Genomic DNA, 25,322 nt, shown 5'->3' on the forward strand with positions numbered 1-25,322 from the left:
TTCCCAGGAAAAACTTGCAAATATATACCAAAGGGTAGTGCCGTATCGAAGAGATATGGGTGAGGTGGATGTAACTGCCTTGCATTTGGGACTAGAGGACAAGCCTTTGAAAATACACAGTGACTTCGGAACTGTTTGATGTGTTTTACCCAGAAGGGAAAAAAATGGTAAAATCGGTCTCTGCCCATACCTGGTATAATGCTAATTGTCGGGAAGCAAAAAAAGATCTGATATTTGCAGTAAAAGCAAAGGATAAGATTAGGATTAAGCAATGCCGGCTCAAGTACAAGCGGATCATCAAAAAGGAAAAGAAAGAGTGGGAACTCGATAAATGGGATGATGTTAGAATTGCACTTAAGTCCAAAGATTTGAAATCCTTCTGGGCAATTGTTAGCTCTGGGGGTAGGTGGGGTAGAAGGGCAATTGAACCGAATATAGCTGCAGCATCCAGGGAAGCTCATTTTGGAGCTCTGTATGCATATTCGGGTGATGTTGGTTTCCTAAGCCCACTCTCAGGCCTCCCCCATGAGCATCGATTGGAGGAGGTTTGGGAGATCACCTCCTCTGAGGTGGAAGCCACCATTGTTAAATTAGTACCTAATAAGGCGCCGGGCCTAAATAAGCTCCCGGGGGACTTATTTCGGTCCGAACCGAAAATATGGGCTCCATACTTATGTGCTCTTTTCAATGCCATACTAATGGGCATGGACCCGCCGGACACCTGGCGGGGCACAGAAATAGTGCCTATTTACAAAAAAGGCTGTCCTCTTAAACCGTCTAACTACAGGCCTATTAGCCTGATAGACTGATGGGACGGGTTATTCTAGATAGAGTCCAGAGCTGGATGGAGGAAAATGAGATCTTGACCCCTTTCCAGGCTGGTTTTAGGAACTGTGGACCAGATATTTAGACTTCAGGTCTTGTATTGGAAAACGGTGAGAGTGGCAGCCTCTACCTCATCTTCGTTGACCTGAGGTCCGCGTTCGATTTGGTCCCTAGGGATAAATTGTGGCGTGTACTGCTTGAACTTGGTCTACCACCCTACCTCTTGGACGTGCTGATAAGGCTCTATACTGATACCTATGCGCAGGTTCGGTGTGGGAAGTATGGAGAACGGTCAGCCCGCTTCCCGGTGAACCAGGGGGTGCGACAGGGGTGCGTCCTGGCCCCCACCTTGTTCTGTTTGTACATCAATGGACTTATTGACCACCTTCTTGGAGTAAAGGACACTGATGCCCCGAGGTTAGTTTCAGGCCGGTTGCCCTGTCTGATGTTCGCGGACGACACTTTGTTGTTGTCCAAGACATCAACGGGCATCCAACAAACCTTGGATGGTTTAGCTGACTTCTGTGCATTGAGGGGCCTGGAGATAAATCTAGATAAAACTAAGTTTATCATTTTTAATCCTCCCAGGCAGACCCGTCCGAATCCCCTTTCTGGGCGGAATCCTATTGGAGCGAGTTAAGACCCTTGAGTAATTGGGCATTACTCTGGGAGAACACCTGGCATGGGATATTCAGTCAGCAAAGGCTGCACTAAAGCTAACCAAAGTGGTGGGGGGGATCCAGAAATTGCACAGAGCATCCGAGTTTAAGCTGCTGCTCCCGTCATTGAAATTTATAAACTGCAAGCCAGATCGGCCTCCTTGTACGGGGCAGAGCTATGGGGACACCAAAAATCCACCAACCTCATAAAAGTTGAACACCAATTCATGAGGAATTTACTGGGTTTGCCAGTGAGTACCCCTCCGTATGGATTTAGGGCTACTCCCCATTGAGGAGGTAAGGGCATTACGCCCCTTAACGTATTGGAGAAGATTATGGTCAGTGCCTGAACTTGTTTGTTATAAAAACGAATTTTGGGAGATTTGGGATGCACTGAAAAACAAGAAAATCCAGTGGTTAACCCATATTAAGGCAACTAGTATTAGGGTTGGTCTACCTGAGCTCTGGGAAACACCGGATGTAGCATGCCTAGCGTTAACTAGGGCTGAGTTCGTTCGCCATTTTAGGTTCCATAATCTATCGTCCCTCCATGAGAGTCCTACTGTGGGAAGATTGACTATTGAGTTTCCTCAAATTAAAGAAGATTACAAAAAGGAAGAATTTCTAGATCTGATTTATCCATCATCAGCAAGGAAACTCTATGTGCAATTTCGGATGGGTAGTCTTCCGCTTAGGGTGTTTACATGCAAATGGGACAGCAACAAGAACACCGAGTGCCCAGCTTGCAAATATAATTTAGAAAATGATATTCATGTTCTTTTGTTTTTTTTTGCCCTGCCTACCAGGCTGTACACAAACGTTGGGTGATACCAATTTGCAGGAATCTAGGCTTCTGCCAGTGTGCCTAAGCTTTTAAAGTTCTAAAATATGACACACATACCCCCATTATATTTGCTGTTTTGCGTTTTCTAAATGGAATGTGGCATAGACGTAGGAAATCATTAATGAAGCCATTGGACAGTAGGAATTATTTCTGTTTTATATTGTAATGAACTTTCTCGATAACCAACCCAATGTTTAATCTGGTTTTATGCTGATGGACGAACCCACAGTTTTAATTCTCCAAATATGTGTATTTTTATGAATGAGCTTGAATCTGTCTGGTTCCTGTTATTTATTTTTTATTGTTGCTATGTATGTATTTTATCTTGTACTTTTATGGTCCGCTGTGACCGAAATAAAGTTATCGAACGAACGAATTAGCAATTAGATGGTGTCTGATTTACTGTGGTAGATTGGGTGTGAGCGCTGTGATTGCTGTTCATGAGGTGCACAATGCACAGCCAAGAATTCGCAAATATTAACATTGTGCGATTATTCACAGCAATACGCAGCTATTTATTTATTTATTTATGAAATTTGTAGAGCGCGAACGAATGCCCGAGGGCGTCTTGGCACTAAAAAAACTCGATTCATGACTCTCCTGATATTGGGTCCCGGAGTGATTACTGGTTAAAGAGCCAGGTCTTTAGACTTTTCCGAAAAGAAAAAAGAGTGTGACTCATCCTAATTGACAGAGGTAGAGAGTTCCAGAGTCTGGATGCGGTAACTGTAAACCGTCTGTCTCCCCAGGAAACTGTTTTGGTAAGGGGAACTGTTAGTTGATGCAAAGTATTAATCTCAGTTGTCTTAAAGGACAGTATGGAGTTATCGGGTTCCTGAGAAACTGCGGACCTAAATTATGTAGTGCTTTAAATACAAGGCACAGTGTCTTGAATTTTATTCGGCTTTTGATTGATAACCAGTGAAGATTCCGAATGGTTTGGGCAATAGGTTTAAATTTAGGGGTTCTGGATAACAGTCTTGCCGCAGCGTTCTGTACTGATTGCATTTTGTTAATAACCCGGGTTTGTGCGTTGGCGAACAGGCCATTGCAGTAATCCAGCGAGGATAGTACAAGTGTACTTACCAGGGTTTTACCTTCGCTGTTGGGTAGAAATGGGGTGATTTTTTTAATGAGTTTTAGCTTATGGAGAGCTGTTGCCGCTAATTGATTAGCATGAGCAGAAAAGTTTAGATTTTCATCAAATACCACTCCTAAATTCCTAACCCTTGGAACGGGGTTGGGCAAAGTTCCAAAGGCTGTAGGCCACCAGGCAGGAGACCAGCAAGGAGAGAGTTTTCCAAAGATGACTACCTCAGTCTTTTGGGAATTCACTTTAAGGGAGCTGGAGGACATCCAATCCCCGATCGCCAGCATGCCCTCCTGAAAGCTTTCTGCCACCTTTTCTCCGTCGTTAATAATGGCGAGAACTAGCTGGGTGTCATCTGCGTAGGAGGTAAGGCCCATCCCATATTGCTTGATGACTTTAGCTAGGTCCGACACATAGATGTTTAAAAGTGTCGGACTTAGGGATGAGCCTTGAGGCACCCCACAAGGTAGAGAAAGCTCACTTGATTTAAAAGGGCCTAAAGTAACTGCCTGAGTCCTTCCGGATAAAAAAGAAGCCAGTAGATTCTTTGCTCCCTGTTGGATTTCAATCTTTCAGACATGGACAATCAGAATGGAATGATCGACCGTGTCGAAAGCGGCAGATAGGTCTAGCAAAACTAGCATTGCCGTTCCTCCCTGATCTCTGATGATTCTAATGTCATCGGCGGCTTTGATTAGAGCCGTGAAAGTTGCAGAACCCAAACTGGGTATTATCCTGTAGGCAATGTTCTTTGATATACTCCGACAGCTGGTAGTTCATGGCTTTCTCTACCACCTTAGCCAAAAATGGAAGGCTGGCTATAGGTCGATAGTTTTTTAAATCATCTTTAGCCAGATGTTGTTTCTTTAAAAGAGGCTTTAGAAGAGTGTTTTTCAAGGTATTGGGAAAGATCTCTGATTTAAAAATGGCATTGCATATTTGCGTGACTACCCGAGTTAATAGATCCATAACCGGTGTAAAAAAAAATTGTGGACATGGATCTAAAGCAGATCCTGTTTTTATGGTGTTGATGATGTCCAAAATGTGTTGCTCTGTCATTTCTTTAAAGTGAGTTAAGGAACAAACAGTGGGTGTCGTACGAGCAAGATGTGGAGTGGCTCTGTCCTTGGAAGAAAAGGTCAGAGAAATGTTGTTAACCTTTGTGTGGAAAAAGATGGCCAATGCGTCACAAAAAGATTGAGAGGGGGGGGGCGCAAGTCAGGGGTTTTCCCTACTAATTCCTTCACTACTTCATAGAGTTTTTTGCTGGATTTCTTGGCCTTTTCTATTTGATCGCTAAAGAACTGTCTTTTTGCAGTAATGATCATTTTTTTATAGTAAGCATGTGTTTGCCTTGTAGCGGGATTTACATTCTTGATCGTAGCTTTTTCGCCAGAGTCTCTCGGCATTCCTACAGATTTGTTTTTGTTTCCTGAGTTCTTCAGAGAACCAAGGCGCAGAGGGGGCTGTCCTATTGCTAGATATAATTTTGTAAGGTACCACGGTCCTTATAGCATTGCCTAGCCAGTCTGAGTATTGATTCATGGCTATATTTGGGTCTGATGAAATCACCGGGCATGTGCTGTCCAGTAGTGCTCTGAAATCTGCATTGTCGAGGTCCTTCCACGCTTTAAAAGGAGTGCCACGAGGGTCGGGTGGTCTGTCTGTTGGGGCATCATTAATAGAGATGGGGCAAAGAATGAGATAATGGTCATACCAAGGAAGCGGGAGGACGTCTTGTACCGAGATCCCATTAAAATTAGAAAAAATGCCGTCCAGGGTATGACCAGCCTCATGTGTTGGGGAGGAAACGAATTGGGAAAGTCCTAGTGTTTCCATGTCTGACATTAAAGCGAGTGTTTCATTATTGTCATGTTTGTCTAGGTGAAAGTTGAAATCACCTAAAACTGTGTAGGACTCCTCAGTTGCTAAAGATTCAAGGATTAAGTTCAGGTCAGCGAGAAAGTCTGTGCGTGTTCCAGGTGGTCTGTATAGAAGCACTCCTTTGAAATTATGCGAGGGGGTCAGCAAGATGGTAAAAAGAATTGCTTCACAAGTTGATGACCGGATGGGAGCCATTGTCACTCTAAAAATATTTTGGGCAATTATTGCCAGACCACCACCTTTCTTTCTCTGTCTGTCCTGTTGATAGACCTTGTATCCTGTAGGAACTGCAACCACTAAATCAGGATCTGAAGCACTATCCATCCAGGTCTCTGTGACAAACAGTATGTCTAAATTCCTATCCTTGATGAGGTCTGCCATTTCCTATCGATGTCTTACTGATGATCGAGCATTAATGAGTGCCATCGAAATATTGATTTTTTTTTTGGCGCTCTTTTTACTAGACATAACGTTGTTTGTGACAAAAGGGAGGGTGGATTTACAATGAGGACAGCTGATAACAGTCAGTGAGGGAATGGAATCTGGGTCGTGCAGTAAACAATTACCAACTGAGGGGGCTCGTTGTTGCAATAACTCCATCTTAGAGTAGGGGATACGGACCTGGGTTCCTCCAGGGGTCGTAGCCCTAGGCCCGGTCCCGGCACGGACGGGCGCAGACGGGCTTGCCTTTGGCGCGCCACCGGCGCGCCCGCTGCGTGGACAGGGTAGCATTGTCCTTATATCCGGTCGTGAGGAGGGTGGGAGGCGTCCAACAGCTTGACCGCAACCCTTTCCTACGCTCAAGATGGCGGCTGCAACCCTATCTCCGGGGGCGTCAACACCTAGTCGTGTGCGCCGAGGATCGGGGTTCGAGCGTGACCGGAGGCAGGTCACGAGAGTGCAGCTATTAAATTAAAAGACAACAAATTCACGACGCAAATTAGGATAATAACAATTTTAAAAATCAATATGATAGCAAGCTAATCCCCTGGCTTCCGCCTCAGGAGAGAAACATGAATTGAAAAAGCGCGCTGCGCTTTCCGGCTGTTTTTATGTCCTGGGAGGGCGGGAGGCGTCCCAACAGCTGGACCGCAACTTTTTCCTCCGCTCAAGATAGCGGCTGCAACCCTGTCTCCGGGGCGTCAACACCTAGTCGTGTGCGCCGAGGATCGGGTTCGAGCAGGAAATGAGGCAGGTCACGAGAGTGCAGCTATTAAATTAAAAGACAACAAATTCACAACGCAAATTAGGATAACAATTTTAAAAATCAATGTGATAGCAGGCTAATCCCCCGGCTTCCGCCTCAGGGAAGAAACATGAAATGAATCAGCGCGCTGCGCTTTCTGGCTGTTTTTATGTCCTGGGAGGGCGGGAGGCGTCCAACAGCTGGACCGCAACCCTTTCCTCCGCTCAAGATGGCGGCTGCAGCCCTATCTCCGGGGGCGTCAACACCTAGTCGTGTGCGCCGAGGATCTACAGGCAAACCCTTACGCTTTGGTTTTAGTGTCTGTTAACCGGGTGAGTGAAGACAGGCAAAAAATAAATAATAACCTTTGCTTGCCATTCTGAGGCATTTGAGGATTTTACACAACTGGGTGGCAGCATTGTAAATAAACAGTGTGGAAAGCACAAGGCTGATTATTGTTTCTGGAAGCTGAAAGTGCACACATGCATACACACATAATTATTGTATGTTGCTGCAGTGATTTGACCAACATTTTGAGCATTTTTAATGGTCACTGAAGGACATCTAATGTACATGTGAGCTCACACACAGAAACCAACGCGTAGATTAAAACTCGAGAGAAAGGAAGCTGGCAATTATAATCACCACGCGGCTCTCGCAAGGGAATGCTCAAAGTGCACTGTTGTGTTGGCGCCAACAGATTAATACTAAATATCCACCTGGAGGCGCACAGCGGTGAATTAGCCATTAGATAGTGTTTAAGTTATTGTGATGATGCTAGCGCGAGTGTTGTGATTGCAATTTACCACCCGCTCAATACATAGCCCAGAATTAGCAAATAATAGCATTGTGCAATTATCACAGCGATATGCAGCTGCAAGCAAACCCTGGCACTTTGATTTTTAGTGTCTGTTAGGCATGTGAGTAAAGGTGAAAAATAAATAATAACATTTGCTCACCTTTGATTGACATATGAAGAATTTACACACCTGGGAGCCAGCATTGTAAATAAGCAGGGTGGGAAGCACAAGGCCAATTATCGTTGTTGAAAGCTTAAAGTACATGTCCATACACACATATGTATCACCTGTTGCTGTGGTGATTTCACCCAACAGTTTGAGCATTTCCAGTAGTCTCGTTGGAAGTCTCATGGACATGCGAGCTCACACATAGAAATTAACACCTGAGTCAAGCATATAATGTGCCCCCGATGTTGGAATCAAAAGCACAATTTAAATAGAGGACACAGAGTTCAAAACCCCAGTGGAAACAAAAGAGAACACTACAGGCGGCAGGTCCATGCTTCGGCCCCGGAGAACCGAACTGAGTAAACATTGTTTAATAACTCTTACCCAGCACGTGAACAGGCAGAAGATTAGACCCCGGCATTTGAAAGGAGAAACAAAAATGAAGAAGCATTGGCCACCCAGCCGGGCCGGAACACATTTTTTTTTTTAAGCGCAAATTGTGCGCGTGGCGAAAAAGGTGATGTGCACGTCGCGCGCCTGCTTGTGCACGCGATAGTAAGCTGGTCGCCGGGAAAGTAGCACTTTCCCAAGCAGCCTACTAAATGTCTCTGCCAGACCTGCACATGCGCTGGATCAGGCCGAAACATAAAAAGGGGGTGGTTACTTCATTGTCCATTTTAATCCCCATAGGAAATGTAGCTTTCCAATATAATGAAAAAAAGAGCTGAATCGAATTACACCAGATAAACTTGGCAGAATTGCAGTAGTCTACTCAGAAATTGCGTGATTTTTCATTATTTGTTGTCAATCTCTTAATCAATTTTTGAGAACTTAACATTTTAAAAAGATGCTAGGGGTGATCATGAAAGGATTAATGTCCTGGAAAAATTAGTGATATCCGGACCTTTAGGTACTGCAGAAGTCCTGTGGTACCAAAAAAGTAGTAAAGAATTGTCAAATTCCATTGGCCAGGCACCTGTTTTCCCGTGATAGTCCAATATAGCACACAGGAAGGTACTATGGTACTTCGGGATCTGATTAGCTGGTGGCAACAAATTTAGAAACTGGTGTGCCTGTCATTACAGGACCCATGGACTCGATTCTTCTGTCCTGAAAACTTTCTTTTCTTATCTTATCAAAAAGGTGCTATAAAGGGGTTTAGTAGGAAAGGGCTCCTTTGCACAATTTTTTTTTTTTTAATTTGGTTGTGGATACCACTGTACTCACAAGATCCAGAGAGGCCCTCCCATGAGGTACGGCAGTACTCCCACAGTGCTCAAGTCTTCCCTCCATTCATACTAAGGTACTGCTGGAGTACCAAAGTATCTGAACATTTTTTCGAAAAAATGGAGAATAGAAAGCAGGTTGGGCATGCATGGGCAAAGGTCATATATGGCAGGGTTTAGGCATAGAGCCAGGCCATGGGTGTTGGTCACACATGGAGGGGCGCGCATGGATTGGCCAAAGGCCAAGCCCTGTGGCCAATTTCCAGCAGCACATGGCTGAACACTGTGCACAGCAGTGGTCGTCCATACACAGTGTGGCATGATAGGGTAGCAGGTTATAGTTAGTTGACTGTAACTGGTATGTTTCAATGATTTTTTCATTAGCTCATGTGTGATTCCAACACATAACTATAACATCACTTTTACCTTTGCTTTTTTATTTAGAGAAGGGGGCTTATATATATATATGTTCATATTTTTCACACATTTCTCTGATGAAAACCTGTACATTTGTGCCACAGCTGCCAGTGATAAGCTGAAGATCATCTACCACCTTTATAATAATCCATGATTTTGAACAAAATTATCCAAGTAACACAGAGTAGCGCACATACAAATAGATTTCACCCTAAAGCATTGAATAGACTTTTATTCTAAAATGTTTTGCCAATGGTTGCATTTTATCACATATGCAAAGTGTGACAGTTGTAGTGTATTTGAAGCCAAAGTACGTTTCCTCTTCTTCAAATTAGGTTACTTTAAATGCCTGTGGCGAAGATTCTAGAAGATGTTTTCAGAATTTGGGAAAGAGGTGTGTTTTTTACATAATTTGGTGTGCCCTGGCTATTTGTAGATGTTAAGTACTGTCACTAGCTTGTCCCTTATTCTGTTTGTAATACAGTACTGGGGTTGATGCCTTTTTATGTCAGTTGCATGCTTTTCATTACTAAATAGCAAATTATGCATTACTGTATTTGACTTTCCCTTTCCTTGATATGCCATGCAATTTTGTTTACTTCAGAAAACAACCTCATAAGCCAACTACACGTGCAGCATCCAAACTTGACATTCCTGATCCCATCTCTTCAAGAGACCGACGGACAGCAAAAGAAAAGTTAACAGCCGATAGCAAGTCTACAAAATCTACCCAGTTAGGGTGAGTACAAATCTTTAGCTTGTACTAAATCTTTAGGGCATAAGGGAGGCCCTTGATTGAGTTGGTGATAAATATCATGGCTGTGATGCAGAAATGGGATAAACCTAAAGGAGGGGACAGCTCTGATTGCTCCGGTAACAGGGAAGTCAACGGTAACAGGGAAGTCAACATTGGTTGATAATGGATATATATATATATATATATATATATATATATATATATATATATATATATATATATATATATATGTTGTTTACTTCTCACGGCTCTTTCACGGTGGAGCCTCCCATAGTCCGGTGGCGCGTTCACGGCTGGCAGAGCCCCGCCAGTCAATTATTTTCCATAAGAGTCCAAATTAGACGCGCACTCAGAGGTAAAGTGATACAGTGTCGCTTTATTTGCTGTTACGCGTTTCGGAAGCCAAAACTCCCTTGCTCCCTGTGAGCAAGGGAGTTTTGGCTTCCGAAACGCGTAACAGCAAATAAAGCGACACTGTATCACTTTACCTCTGAGTGCGCGTCTAATTTGGACTCTTATGGAATATATATATATATATATATATATATATATATATTTCAAAGTGCCCTGAGCTTTGGAAGCGCACACGACATCACCCAGCCAGCTGGCTTTCAAGGATGCAGCCTGCTTTCCAATTCTTATTCAATTGCCAACGCGTTTCAAGGTTCCATGACCTCTTCATCTCGGGCTGAAAACAAACTCCATTTGAGGCTCGCATTTTCATTTCCTGTTTCCTTTATTAACATCTCTGCCCCCAATAATCGTTTTATTCATGGTTAAGTGTCTGCTGGGACATGTAGTTCAAATGCGAGAAAAGTTTCACTTAAAGTAAGTTCAAATGCAAGTTTATATTATTTTCCATACCATTGTTGCCTTAGTAGGCTGGGTTGCAGAACACAGGCTCAGTTTGCATATCGAGTGATATGCTGTTCCAGTTATGAGTGTCCTAACGGCAGCCTCGTATATAAGTACATATATAATATATGTACATACATACATCCATCCCGTCCCGACGTTGTCCGGGTATGAATTGCTGCCGGCCAGTAGTATATTGTTTTGTAGGATTTCGTTTAGAAAGCATTTCTTGCCTGTGAAACGCTCCGAGTGCACTGCTGATGAACTCGAGTTTCCCTACTTTATTTTTCCTTGCAATATTATATAGCGCAAACTCGCCAACATGGCATGAGCACAATTTACATTACAGAAGAACACATTAATTTGTGGTAGGCACGGGGAGAAAAAGCGATTTGCTTTGAATCACAGGATGTTGAGCTGATGCCGAGATTCAAACGTAGGGTTAGGTTAGGGTTTTTGGGGTACAGGGTATATTTATAGGGTTAAGATGGGTTAGTGTTTAAGGGTGTTGGGGTATTTTAAGGAGTAAGGGTAGGTTATGATTATGGGGTGCAGGGGAATTTAAAGGGAGCAGGGTGGGATTAGCACACAATATGAGACATGGCATGAAGGGCGGAACGTACCACACGCCCCCAGCGTTTGTCATGCCCCCAGCACACGCCCGCAGCACAACGCAGACAAGCCCACAAGGGACTACTTTGCTGGCACAGTTCTTATACCTTTTAAATGTATATGGTGGGCGTCTGCATAGCCTATGTCCTTCTGCTGCAACTGCCCTTTCCAACGCTGTATTGGATTGATTGGTGCTGTGGTTCCTGAGATTACCCGCCTCAAAGGTTTGGGCGCTCTCTTTATTATATTAGTATGGAGATATATATATATATATATATATATATATATATATATATATATATATTTATATATATATATATATATTCACTGAAAAAACCCATAGGTTTTAAGGGTGTTGTAGTTAGGTGGACATTTCACTCGTACAAAACCATTGAAATTCCTCCGTTATAGGTAGTTGTACTAACGATAACTCGCGCGCCCGCAATCCACTGCTGATGATGTCACATATTACATCATTCATGACATGGTCAGTGACATCACTGATGACATCTCAAATGACATCACTGATGACATCATCCAGTGAATGTGGTTTTGTTCGATATTTAAATATGTATTATATATATATATATATACAGCAATCTGCATTGAAGAATGAGTGGATGTATAAGTGTCTGGATGGAGCCTTTAGTAGCAGTGTGATTGACTGTCTAAGTGACTTAAGTGTCACACTAAATATATGGGATAGTGATTAAACTGTCTGAATATCTGTTTAACTGTATCTCTTGTTGTGTAAACTACTACATAAGTTGGTTACTAGCTATGTGAAAGTCTATATTACTATTAATTAGTTAAGTGAGTATCTGTATGGGACAGTGAATGTGTTTGTGGTTGGGTGGGAGGTGTGTGACTGTCCAAAGATGTGTAAATAGTTGATTTAGTTGGTATATGAGGTTAAGACTGCATGTGGAAACACTTGTTTGGGTGAGTGAATCTCTTTATGGGTATGGTGATGAGTAAATATATTTCTCAATGATACATGTCCAACAAAGTAGAAATATAAAAGGCAGTGTATGTGACAGTTGTTTATAAATAAGTATACTTAAGACTCCGTGATTGTATGAGTGATTCTATTGAAAACTGTTTACTTGTAATATTGATTTTATGATACACTAAGTATGAGTTACTATCTATATGAATAAATAAAGTGGTGTTTGTATAAGTGTGTAGCTTAGTAAATGTAAGTATGATCAGTTGTTTGCATAAGTGAGTAGGATGACTGCATAATTGAATAGGATGTGTGCTGGTGTGTAATGTCGATGTAGGTGTATAAGTATATTTAATAGTGTTCTAGTAATCTTTGTTAGCATGTATGAGTGAATCTATAGGTAAGTGTTTAGATGTGTGTGTAGATGTAGGAACCACTGAGTGGGTTTTTAGAAACTTGTATTGGTGTGTCAATGGTTTCAAATATGGTACTCCATATTTTGTATGAGTGTTGAAAGGTTATGCTAGTGTATGATGAGGTGTATCAGTAATACAGTAATACAGTAATAATCTTTATTCGGTAAAATTTGTTCACCATAAAAGAGTACATATGCACAATAAATATACAATTCCCCCGCTAAAAACAATGATAAAATATAGCAGCATAGTTAATATAAACCTAAGATGAAGCATACTCAACAGTCACTAGATTAGGTGAGGGTATCATCAGTTACATACATCAATCGATAGGTAACCTAGAATACAACTTCAGTAACCGTGAGCGCGTCAGCCAAGCACTACTCAAAAATGTTGCCACCCCGCATATCATGACAGAGGACGATGAATCGGTAGAGAGTACACGTAAGGCCAGACTATGACACCTCAACCCCAATTCCCTACATACAGGTTTCAGCCAGATTTTCCGGGCCACTTTGTAGGCGGGACAGGCAAAAAATAGGTGGGCCACAGTCTCCTTAGGTGCTGCACAGCCGGGGCACGAGCGCAAGAGGGCACCAGATTTGGACCACCTCATGGTAAAATCATGCACCGGGAGGGTCCCGTACCTTAGTTTTAAATATAGCGCTCTGTCTAGGGGTTTGGTTAACAGGTCAAGGAAAGGTTCCAATTTTCTCACCCATTTAAATTCCAAAAATCAGTAAGTGAACCCCCAACCGATCCACATAATGCCTCGCCCTGTACCCAAACCCAGTATAGCTTCTTGATCACTAGCTTGGGCTCCCGTGCATCTCTTAGTCCAAGTTTGAAAACCAGGTCTCTCACATTGTTCAACCATCCAATTTTATTGCCAGTGTCGAGCAGTAGAAGGTCATCCAACCCTTCAGCATATTTAGCAAGCTCCTCAGTCCTTCTTAAGCGGGCCCAGAAGAGCAATGGGCGTAGCCTCACTAGGTCCTTAAGGGCTCGTCTACCCAAGTCTAGTCGCAGGGGGATCAGCGGAGTAGAGGCGGGAAGAGCCACCACCTCCCTCAAGAACTTGTTTTCTGCTATGGAAAGTTCTGAAACATTTTCGAACCCCCAGAGCTCAGAGCCATATAATGCCGCCGGTAGTATCTGGCCCTCATAAATCGCCATGGCGACAGGTTTGCTAGTTGACTCACAAAGCTCCCTCAGAGTCACCCCAGATACTCTTTTGTGACCGAGTAACATTTTGGCCAGATGGTCCTTCCAAGTCATTCGACTATTTATCCGAACTCCTAGATAGTCGAATGAGTCGACCATCTCCAGGGGGGCCCCATTAAGCGAAAAGTTATTTTTAAATCTTTTGGAAGGTGAGAATGCCATCAATTTAGTTTTCGAGGTGTTGATGATTAAGCCTCTGTTAGTGCAAAAGGAGCTAAATCGATTCAAGAGTTTTTGCAGACCCACTGGGGATTTGGAGATCAATAAGGTGTCGTCGGCGAAGAGTAGGGTGGGGATTCTTTCCCCCGCCAGGGATGGGGCATCCGACTCTTCCCCTTTCAGATGGTCCACCACTCCATTCACAAACAGGGAGAAAAGAGTCGGGCCATGACACAGCCCTGGCGTACTCCCCTCCTCACAGGGACCCTATCCGTTAACTGGCCCTGGGTACCCCATCTGATCCTCGCATAATTCCCCTCGTGGAGCTTTACAATTAAACTCAAGAGTCTGCCGGGGAATCCCATCCCTCCTAGGATCTCCCACAATTTAACCCGAGGGACCAGGTCAAAAGCTGTTTTAAGATCTATGAAGGCCATATATAAACTGCCTTTTTTGATGGTAACTGTCTTCCAATAGATAACAAAAAAGCGAAAGACCTGGTCCATCGTGCCTACCTTTCTTCGGAATCCTGCTTGGAAGTGGGAGAGGATGCTAGCCTCCTTCATCCAATCGCCAACCCTTGAGATAATGACCCTGCCAACCACTTTCTGGATTACATCTATCAGACTGATAGGTCTGTAATTGGCAGGGTCATGAGGTGTATCAGTTTGTCATGTGGATGATGTCATCAGTGATGTTATTTGAGATGTCATAGGTGTCATAGATAATAGGTGAGTAAATTGGAATTCGTTGTTTGGATGATTTTAGGTGAATATTTAAAAGTCCCAAAACCCCACACTTAGAAGAATTTCCAAGTGAAACCAGTCAATGTTAGCCTATGGAAGGTAATTCAAGTTACTGGTAATTATGGTTAGAATTACTTTTCAAGATCAGTACTGGGCTTAAAGATGCAGCACTGAGGTCTCTTCTGATAGCAGGCGAGTAAATCGGAATTCGTAGTACATCCCGTAAGCAGTAAGCGCCACAGAGCTGCGTAGCAGAGAGATGTAAAAAGAGGCCCGGCCTGCACCACCTCTTTGCAACGCAGCACAGTGGCGCTTCCTGGAAGCAACTGGTGGGCTACTTGGCCACCCATGGTCCCGCAGGTTTGAAGTGGAATTTTTTCCCCTACTTAAAACGCGCTACATGGCGTATTTGCACACATCACGGCAGGCCCGTCCCCTCCCTTCACCACGCACCCTGTCACCGTTCTAAGTTGAGAGATTAAGTCACCCTCAATCCTAAGGGTCCCTAGGGTCAAACTCGCCCACTAGGTACCTCCAGTAAGTGCCACAGAGCTGCGTTGCATAGAGGTGTAAAAAGAGGCGTGGCCTCTGAACACCTGTCTGCAACGCAGCTCCCTGGCGCATACTGGAGATACCTGTTGGGCTATTTGGCCCTCAGGGACCCTCAGTATTGAAAGAGAATTAATTCCCCAACTTAAAACACGCCAGTATGCGCCAGGGGGCTGCGTTGCAGAGAGGTGTTCAGAGGCCACGCCCCTTTTTACAACACTCTACAACACAACTCCCTGGCACTTACTGGCGGTACCTGGTGGGTTACTTGGCTCCCAGGGACGCTTAGTATTCAAGGGGAGTTAATCCCCAACTTAAAATGTGCCACAGGGTGTGTGCACACATGTGAACTCAGGCCCCGCCCCCTCCCTTCACCACTGTGCAAACCCGCCCGTGGCGCGTTTCAAGTTGGAGGATTTACTCCACTTAAATACTGAGGGTCCCTGGGGTGCAACTAGCCCACTAGCTACCTCCAGTAAGTGCCACAGAGCTGCGTTGCAGAGAGGTGTAAAAAGGGGCGTGGCCTCAGAACACCTCTCTGCAATGCAGCCCCCTGGCGCATACTGGAAGTTCCTGGTGGCTTAGTTGGCCCCCAGGGACCCCCAGTATTCAAGGGGAATTCTTTGCCCCCTCATTCTTTGTGCAATGAGGGGGCGTGGCCTCCGGCGCAATATCTTTTTTTTATTTACATTTTTTACAAATAATTCAGGAAGGGGGCCGCTTGGCCCCCCTCCCAAGGCCATAATGGGCCCCGGGGACCCCATCCCCGTGGCATGGGCTTTTTTTTCTTCATTTTCCATATAGGAGGGGGTTTCCTTGCCCCCTTTCTTAGGCCATTGATAGACCCGGGGACCCCATCCCCTGGGGCCGGCCTTTTTTTATTAATTATTATTTTTTTCATTTGGGGGAGGGGGGCGCGTGGCCCCGCTCCCGGGCAAATAATAGCCCCGGGGACCCCATCTCCCAGGGCTGGCCTACTCCTTTGGGGACTGTGGGGGGGTCCCCAATACCTCCACGGTCCCAGCCTGCTCCCCACGTCTTGCAGGAACCGGCATTGCTTTTCCACATGGGGAGCAGCTAACATGCTGCTCCCAATGTGGAAAAGCAGTTTGCTTTGCTATTTGGAAGAGAGACCAGGTTTCCCTGCTCTCTCTTCCAAATAGCAAAGCAGTTTGCAAGGGCGGGACCCGCGAGGCTCCCACCCTGTCATTTCAAACAGCAGTGTCCCGGGGGTGGGCACCCTGGGACACTGCAGGAGCCGGCCCTGGGGGGGTGGCGGTCCCCAGGGCCCTCGAGGGCTCCAGGAGTGGGGCCACGCGGCCCCACTCCCACCTGTTTCAAAGCCGCGGGTGGTGGTCCCTGGTGCTGGGGGATCTGTCACAGACCCCCCAATTTGATCTTTAGTGCCTTAGGCAGGTGGCGGTCCCCCCACACAGGGTATTTCATTATTTTTTAAAAAGCCCCGGGGGTGGCGGTCCCCGGGCTGCGAGGGGGCTATGTGCCCCCCGCAATGTCAATGGAGTGGAGCCCTGGTGGGTGGCGGTCCCCGTTGCTCGGGGGGGCCTTTGAGGCCCCCCAACATTAAGCTAATAAGCCCCGTTGGTGGCGGTCCCCAGGGCTGCGGGAGGGGGGGGTGTGCCCCCACAAATATTTATAGTATGCCCCGTGGGTGGCAGTATGGGGGGGGATTGGGCCCCCCACACTTTCTTTTTGTAAGCATGTCCCTGGGATTTGGCCTCCCCCGGGGGCTAATTATCATCCGAATGCGGGATCTCGCACTTCATTTTTATTTTCTATCGGCAAGATCCGCGCATCCTTTGCAGATTTTGCCTTTTTTTTTTTTTTTTTGGGCCTTGGGGGTCCTTGTGGGACCCCTTGGGCAGGCCTAGGGGGTCAGGGTGTTTCTACCCTGCCCATCTTTCGCGTTTTTCGCATTTGTTTATTAGGTTTCTGGTGCCTTGGTTCTCCCGAGGCACAAGCTGGCTGCCAACACTTCCTGATTTGGAGTGTTGTCAGCCAATTAGAATACAGCTCGTGCACGGCAGGTTACGCTTAGGGTGCGCGGATCCTCAGCGCCCATAGATATATATATGCTTTTAACTGTCATTTTCTCAGGAACTACTGAAAGGATTTACACCATTTAAGCAAAAGGCACGAGTCCGAACTAAGGACTACCTCTTTGCCAAATTTGGTGTAATCCCATTCAGCAGTTCGGGCTGTAGCTGCGGCTAAAGGTCCTATGGGAAACTGCATGGGGAAAACACGTTTTGGGACCCCCTTTTTAGGTTTCGCGACCTGCGTTGCACTGGGCAGCAGTGCACGCGCAGGTCGCGAGACCTCTAGTAGGTGAAAACGGGGAATCTGAGCTGACCTGGAATCGCATACGCTCATGCGTGTGCGTTTCCTTTTCAGCTACCCCATTGGCCTTAGCGTGCGTCTTTTAATGAAAAACTGCACGCTATTGGCCAAAGGCGGGCGCATGGCTCCGCCTACGGCCTATTGGTGTCTATTACGCTCTTGGTGCGCGTAATAGACACCAATAGGCCGTCACGTGGTTTTAATTATCGTGCTCACATACAGGCGCGATAATTGAAAGTACGTCTCCTGTAGCGCGCTCGCACCAATCTTTATGGAAGGGTTCTTCTGCAGTCGCCTTTCTGAAACTTTCTCCAGCAGACACAGCGGGTGGGTTACTCTCCAGCAGACACAGCGGTTGGGTTACTTCTGGTTTCCAGTCCGGCTCCCCCACCCCGCGAGGGCTTTTCACATCAAGCCGTTTTTTGAGACCTCCCCGCTGACCCCTTTTAGTAAACTTGTATTTTCTGTATGAGTGTGATTTAAAATATATTATTTCGCCCACACAGTCTATCCTTGATGTGAATCTCTTGCTCATCGCCTCGTCCCCTCTTTTCTTGTCGCCATTCAGCTTCTCTCCTTACCCATGGCCACCGATTTTGTGCTTCCAATCCCACAAATCACCGCGCCTTAGATAGCAAAGGCAAAACCCTCCTGTTTAAGACGACATGGGTTATACATTTGATGTCAGCAACATGTCTTGTCCACTTTCTAGCTTTGTTATTCAAGTACCATTCTGTTAATTGCGAGCAGTAAATTATGTTTACGTTAAAAAAATACAAATCTGATAGCTCCCCCCCCCACACACAGCTTGTGTATATGTACGTCACCGCCTCTGTGCAGCGCCTAGTGCACTTAGAATCCCCGGTGCGTGAGTGAGGCGCACAAGGGCGGGCTTCCGTGTGTGTTCAGCGGTCTGTCTCCTCCCCCACTGCTTGTATTTATAGCAGGGGTGTCTCGCTGGCTCGGGGCACTGCGTGCCTCTGACTTTGCACACCTCACAGCTAAAGCATGCCTCTCTGAACGCTGCGGGCCCGAGTCAGGAAGGGTAGAGGTCGAATATGTATATTTAACACAGGGGGGGAGACACTGCGCACCAGCACCAAGAGTCTGACAAAGCACCGGAGGGACTGCAAGCCCCAGAAAGCCGTGGGGGCCGACAAGAGATCGTCCGTCCCTCCCCTCTCTCACCGGGGCCTTTAAAATACTTCTTGCTGCGCACCAGCACCAATAGCCTGACAAAGCACCGGAGGGACTGCAAGCCCCATAAAGCCGCGGGGGCCGACAGGAGATCGTCCGCCCCTCCCCTCTCTCACCGGGGCCTTTAAAATACTTCTTGCATCGCCCGCTCCGCGGGAGAAGCTGCGCACCAGCACCAAGAGTCTGACAAAGCACCGGAGGGACTGCAAGCCCCAGAAAGCCGTGGGGGCCGACAGGAGATCGTCCGTCCCTCCCCTCTCTCACCGGGGCCTTTAAAATACTTCTTGCTGCGCACCAGCACCAATAGCCTGACAAAGCACTAGAGGGACTGCAAGCTCCAGAAAGCCGCGGGCCGACAGGAGTTTATCCGCCCCTCCCCTCTCTCACCGGGGCCTTTAAAATACTTCTTGCGTCTTCCGCTCTGCGGGAGACGCTGCGCACCAGCTCCAAGAGCCTGACAAAGCACCGGAGGGACTGCAATTCCCAGAAAGCCGCGGGCCTTCAGGAGATTGTCCGCCCCTCCCCTCTCTCACTGTCGCCTTTAAAATACTTCTTGCGTCTCCCGCTCCGCGGGAGACGCTGCGCACCAGCACCAAGAGCCTGACAAAGCACCAGAGGGACTGCAAACCCCAGAAAGCCACGGGGGCCGACAAAGGTTGTCCGCCCCTCCCCTATAACACCGGAAGTACTTCAGGGAGCATCAGCCTCCGCCACGCGGACGGGCTAAGTCCGGGCCAAGGACGGGCCCGTTTGAGGCCGGAAGAGGCCGGGCTGGGCCCCCACTCTAAGGCTCTGGACACAGCAAAAAGGTAACTTTTACATCAGTTTAAAATTTGCTGCATTATTTTTTATATTTGCCACACGATGTCCGCATGAAACGGAGGAGGGAGGAAAGGAGTGGCATCAGGGTATGTTGCAGGGACCCTAGGGAGGAAAGGAGCGGCATCAGGGTATGTTGCAGGGACCCTAGACCAATTGATCACAAGGGCTTCCTCAGTTCTGGCCCATGAAATAGCTCTTACGGAACGTCGTCTCTCGATGGACCCAGTATTTTCAAAAAAGTCATCCCTGGGGGCCATCCAGAACGTGTCCACGCCAGATAAACAACGCAAGAGTGACATGACGATTGGCCCGCAGGAAGAGATCATTAGTACACAGGATAATCCAGCTCCCTCGATACATCGGGGCATAGGGTCACATCTGACCACAAATGCAGCTGTAGGGGTGGTAACAACTCCTGAGGACTCTCGCTCGCCAGGGGAACATCTCCAGGGGGCAAGGGCAAAAAGAAAGCGAGGAGCAACCCGAGCTGGTATACTGCAGAAAGGGAAGAAGTCTAAAAAAATTTCCCAAAATACTCAGAGTGAGATTTCTAATGAGGACCCCCCGGTTGTCAACACCTCTCAAGGAGCCCAGTCAGGGGGCATTGTTCCAACCAGTAATGACCCAGCAACTGCATTGGGACCATTGCAGACTGAGGAAGTCTTTTTGAAGAAAATAGAGGCCCTCTTAATGGCCCAGTTGGAGCCTCCTGTGGACAGACTGAATGCAATTGAGCAAAGACTGGGGAAAGCAGAGCGAGCGATAATGTGCACCTTGGTTAGTATTGACGAGAAGATTGAGAGGGGTATTCATTTGAAGAATGTGGGTAGGGTGGGGGAGGGGGAGGATGTAATTGATCTAAATTCTACTATAACATTGGCAGAGAATAGTGCGGGACAACCACCTGTAAGCAAAACATTAGGGGGTGGAATTGAAGGCAGGAGCAGGACAGATGGTGTTAGGTTACAGGGGGTGCCGGGTAATGTGGAAACGGAAAGAAACCTTGTGAAGAAAATGCAACCCCCGTTTAGACCTGCCCCCAGAGTGTTCACCCTATGTTGTTGTTCTGACAGGGGTCCCTGAACTAAAAGTGGAGGCAGAGGAATCACATGACCAATTGAAAAATAAAACAATACATTGGTTAAACCATAATAGACCTTTGCCCCAAGAGGCCCACTCTAAGATCCTCCTTGTAAGGAGGGTGAGTTGGGTGGGAAATAGGAAAAAAATTACACTAGGGGACAGTATTGTGGTGAACTTTAAAGATCCGAAAGTAGTACGGTATATTACTCATGACTCCCAGACAGGTACCTAGTCTAATATACAGGTACAAGATTTAAGTTATTTTTACAAGCCTGCCAATATTGGGCCTATCGGAGGGTGTGGGACGATCGAAGGGGTTGGACTGTGCAGTTAGATAAAGGGCCTGGTCGGATCCGTAGAGAGAGGAGCGAGTTCCTGGTCAACAATGCTCAGAGAGAATATCCACAGGAGAGTCAGGTAGCTCAACCGAGAGAAGAGTATGCTCTCCCGTTGTTTAATAAATATGCACCACTGGGGTGGGGTAGACACCTCAGTGAGGTAGATTGACTGCATGAGGACAAGACAGACAAAGCGGGGGAGTTACAGTTAAGAAGATTAGGAAAGGAACTTTTAAAAGAAGTGACTCCGAATACTGTCCAATTGGAATCATGTACGCAAAGTTCGACACATAAACACCCAAACAGATAGTGACCCATTAGGACCCCTGTTGCCCCCCGCAGAGTACATTGGAGTACTCTAGAGCTAGTATCTTGGAATGTGGCGGGACTATCAGCCAAATTCCAGAATAGGGAATGGCTGGAATACATTACTAGATTTAACATCATCTGTGTCCAAGAAACCTGGGAAGTGGATCACACTAACTTTAATTTAACAGGGTTGAAGTCCTTTGGTGTTCCAGCGGGTAGTTTGACGGCAGGTAGAGCCAGGGGTGGCCTCCTAATATGGGTACACCTGAGTCTGGATGGAGTTTGGACAGACCTGAAGTGGAGATCGGACTGTATGATAGCCGTACAGTTCAAGAGTAAGGACCTCAGCTTAACGTTGGTTAACTTTTATAATGCGGGAGGATGTAGAGTAGGCGAGTATAGACTAGGGTCACAGAGAGAGCAATAATAGGGCGCAATGGCCCCATTGATTTTAATTGCAGGGGATTTTAACTGCCACTTATGTCCAAAACTGATACAGTTCACCGAAGAGTGGACATCATGTAATTTAGAAGAGGGAGCCCATTTTGAGCACACCGCGGAAGGAAGGGAACTAAGTAGGGTGTTGAAAAGCCACAGTATGGAACACACAATGAATTTGTTACCCATTAAACATAATAAGCAGGTCAACCCCACCTTTAAGGGAAGAGGATGCAGTTCTTACATCGATTTTATACTTTTATCACACCTGGTAAAACAACGAATTGTGAGTTTCTCCATTGATTGTAGTGGTTTCAGTGATCATAATCCCTTAGTAGTGGCAATGGCAGTGGCAAAGGCTAGTAAGGTCACAAGGAGTGGGGCAGAGGACATTAGGGAGACAGTCATTGACCAAGGTCGGCGCCTTAAATGGGCCAGACTTATTGGTGAGAGTTTCTACAAATTACTCATGAAAGAGGGGAAACATCACTTATAGATGTGTTTAGATCTAGCGGTGAATGGCTCTCCGCTTTTGGAAGCATTCGAAGAGTTAGGAAGGCTAGTAGATGGCCTAAGGCAAGAAAATGACTGAGCCGAAGTGGTTTGATAGAGGGTGCTCCCTAGCCCAAAAAATAAGCCACGAGACACCCAAAGAGTTATGCACTGTAGACTAACTTACAAGCAGGCAGTTAGGCGTCGCAAAAAAGCGCTCCAGACCCAAACATGGGAAGACCTCAGGGGAGCGGCTGAAAAGAGAGATCTTTCAACTTTTTGGAAGATAGTTAATAGCCCTTGCTTTCAAGACGGAAACAATCCACAGATTGTGTCTAATGTACTCCCGCAGCAGTGGGTGGAACACTTTAGAGGGCTTTATAGCAGAGGGACCATCGAGGCCCAGGAGTATAATGTGAAGGGGGGGGTGGAGGGGGCGCGAGATAGTGCCGCTAAAATTCACGCTAAAAGAGATTGTGGGGGGTATCAAGGGCTTGACCCGAAATAAGGCGCCTGGACCGGATGGGATCCTGCCGGACCTTTTTTTAAGTGAAGTGGGCCTGTGGGGCCCAGTTTTAACAAGAGTGATTAATACAGCCACAGGGTTACCCCGCTCGTGGTCTACAGCCATAATAGTGCCAATTTTCAACAAGCATTAGAAATGCAATAGGTCTCGCAGCATTAGAGTTAGTGCATTTAGAATTGTTTATGGGTTTTTTTGTAAATCTTTAGCATGAGGTTGAGGGTGAGTGAGGGTGAGTGAGGGTGAGGGGTTGAGGGTGAGTGAGGGTGAGGCTGAGGGGTTGAGGGTGAGGGTGAGTGAGGGTGAGTGAGGGTGAGTGAGGGTGAGTGAGGGTGGGTGAGGGTGGGTGAGGGTGGGTGAGGGTGAGTGAGGGTGAGTGAGGGTGAGGGTGGGTGAGGGTGAGGGGTTGAGGGTGAGTGAGGGTGAGTGAGGGTGAGTGAGGGTGGGTGAGGGATTGAGGGTGAGTGATTGAGGGTGAGTGAGGGTGAGGGATTGAGGGTGAGTGAGGGGTTGAGGGTGAGTGAGGGTGAGGGGTTGAGGGTGAGTGAGGGTGAGGGGTTGAGGGTGAGTGAGTGAGGTTGAGTGAGGGTGAGGGGTTGAGGGTGAGTGAGTGAGTGTGAGTGAGTGAGGGTGAGTGAGGGTGAGGGGTTGAGGGTGAGTGAGGGTGAGGGTGAGTGAGGGTGAGGGTGAGTGAGGGTGAGGGTGGGTGAGGGTGAGTGAGGGTGAGTGAGGTTGAGGGTGAGTGAGGTTGAGGGTGGTTGAGTGAGGGTGAGTGAGGGGTTGAGGGTGAGGGGTTGAGGGGTTGAGGGTGAGTGAGTGAGGGGTTGAGGGTGAGTGAGGGTTTGAGGGTGAGGGGTTGAGGGGGAGGGGTCGAGGGGGAGGGGTTGAAGGTGAGTGAGTGAGGGTGAGGGGTTGATGGTGGGTGAGTGAGGGTGAGGGTGAGTGGGTGAGGGGTTGAGGGTGAGTGAGGGTGAGGGGTTGAGGGTGAGGGGTTGAGGGTGAGTGAGGTTGAGGGTGGTTGAGTGAGGATGAGTGAGGGTGAGTGAGGGGGTGAGGGGTTGAGGGTGAGTGAGGGGTTGAGGGTGAGTGAGGTGGTCAACATATGAGGTCTGAGCGTAGAGTACTCAGTGAACTGAGAGGCATGAATAGGCGGCGGGAAGGGGGCAGACATGGCGGGGAGGGGGCGGAGCGGGGGAGAGGGTGTGTGTGAAACGAGACGGAGGGAAGAGAGGGGAGGGGGAGGAGAAATGCGGCAGGCAGGCAGGGGAGGAGAGGAGGAGGGGGGAGGAGAGTAGGGGAGGCACGGCCTAGCGGCCGTGCAATCAAGTAGTGAGGGGGCGGAGCTGGGGGAGGCTGTGAGAGAGAGTAGGACCACCTGCCCTCTGGTGTACCACCCCCAACTCATTGCCAAATCCAATAGCTTGCCCATAGGCGAGACTTTTGCCAATGCTTGTGGGCTTGGTCTTTGCTCTCTCAGTTTCTTTAGTGTACAGCGTAAATATTTGGGCAAAACTTCTGGGCAGGGACTCTGCAGAATACCAGTTCAGAGTTTTGCCAAACTGCACTCTAACTAAACCGAGATTGGATGGAATTCTGTGAGAATTTTGCCTAGAAGGGAATCTATCTTCAGGAAGGATGCAACTTTTTCTAAAGGCTAATCTTGCGACTGTCTACTGCATGTACTTTACTTTTTGTACTTTGTTTGACAAAGACTCTGTTGGCTATTTCTGCAATAAATGAATGACGAATAACTGTCTGCCACCTGTCTCTCCCCCAGACTGTTTTCTAATCACATTAGAGATGAAAGGGAACCTAAGTAAGGTCAGTGCAAGAGTAGGCTGTTATCAGCATTTCCCCAGGCATTACAAATCTGGTCACTGGCTGTATTTCAATGCCGATAACACAAATCCAACAATTGACTAGTACAGGGCATTCTGCCATCTACCAGCATGAGTAAGTTCCTGTTACACCACATCTTGTGCGAGGGGATGTTTCGAGTTGCTGCCTTATTGCTCTGTACACACACAGACATAGCGTTGCATACGTTTTTCATGTAAGACTAAATGGATTGCTGTAACAAATGTCTTTCCTATAGAGCTGCAGGTTTATTTTTTGCCTGTAAAAGGTGGTGCTGTGTTTATCGTTATTCCTCTCTTTCTGCATTAAAAGATAGTGCTCTGCATCCCAGGTGGCTAGCCTTGTGCCATAGGACAAAGAACCGCTGTACTAGGCAACAAACAGTATATTGCAGAAAGTGCGTACCGGACACTTTCTAAACCAGCACAGCACCAACGGCTGCAAACTGCACATTGACCTGGTTAGAAACCCAAACACCCCTTCTGGAGCTACACATTCCTGGATAGGTCTCGGCCTACAGTAAATTTGGTGCTTTTGGGAAA

The 25,322-nt window shown here is 46.8% G+C and overlaps 1 protein-coding gene across 1 annotated transcript in view; it reads left to right on the forward strand.

The window, feature by feature from the left end:
- The window catches only part of BOD1L1 (biorientation of chromosomes in cell division 1 like 1), a 449,046-nt gene that overhangs the window by 416,159 nt on the left and 7,565 nt on the right, over positions 1-25,322 (forward strand). Inside the window, exon 18 of the mRNA XM_086964081.1 lies at positions 9,704-9,838. Coding sequence (XP_086820207.1) covers positions 9,704-9,838 — 135 coding nt within the window. The remainder of the gene's footprint in view (positions 1-9,703; positions 9,839-25,322) is intronic.

Source organism: Lissotriton vulgaris, chromosome 3_2, assembly GCF_964263255.1.
Source record: "Lissotriton vulgaris chromosome 3_2, aLisVul1.2, whole genome shotgun sequence".
Classification (NCBI taxonomy): Eukaryota; Metazoa; Chordata; class Amphibia; order Caudata; family Salamandridae; genus Lissotriton; species Lissotriton vulgaris.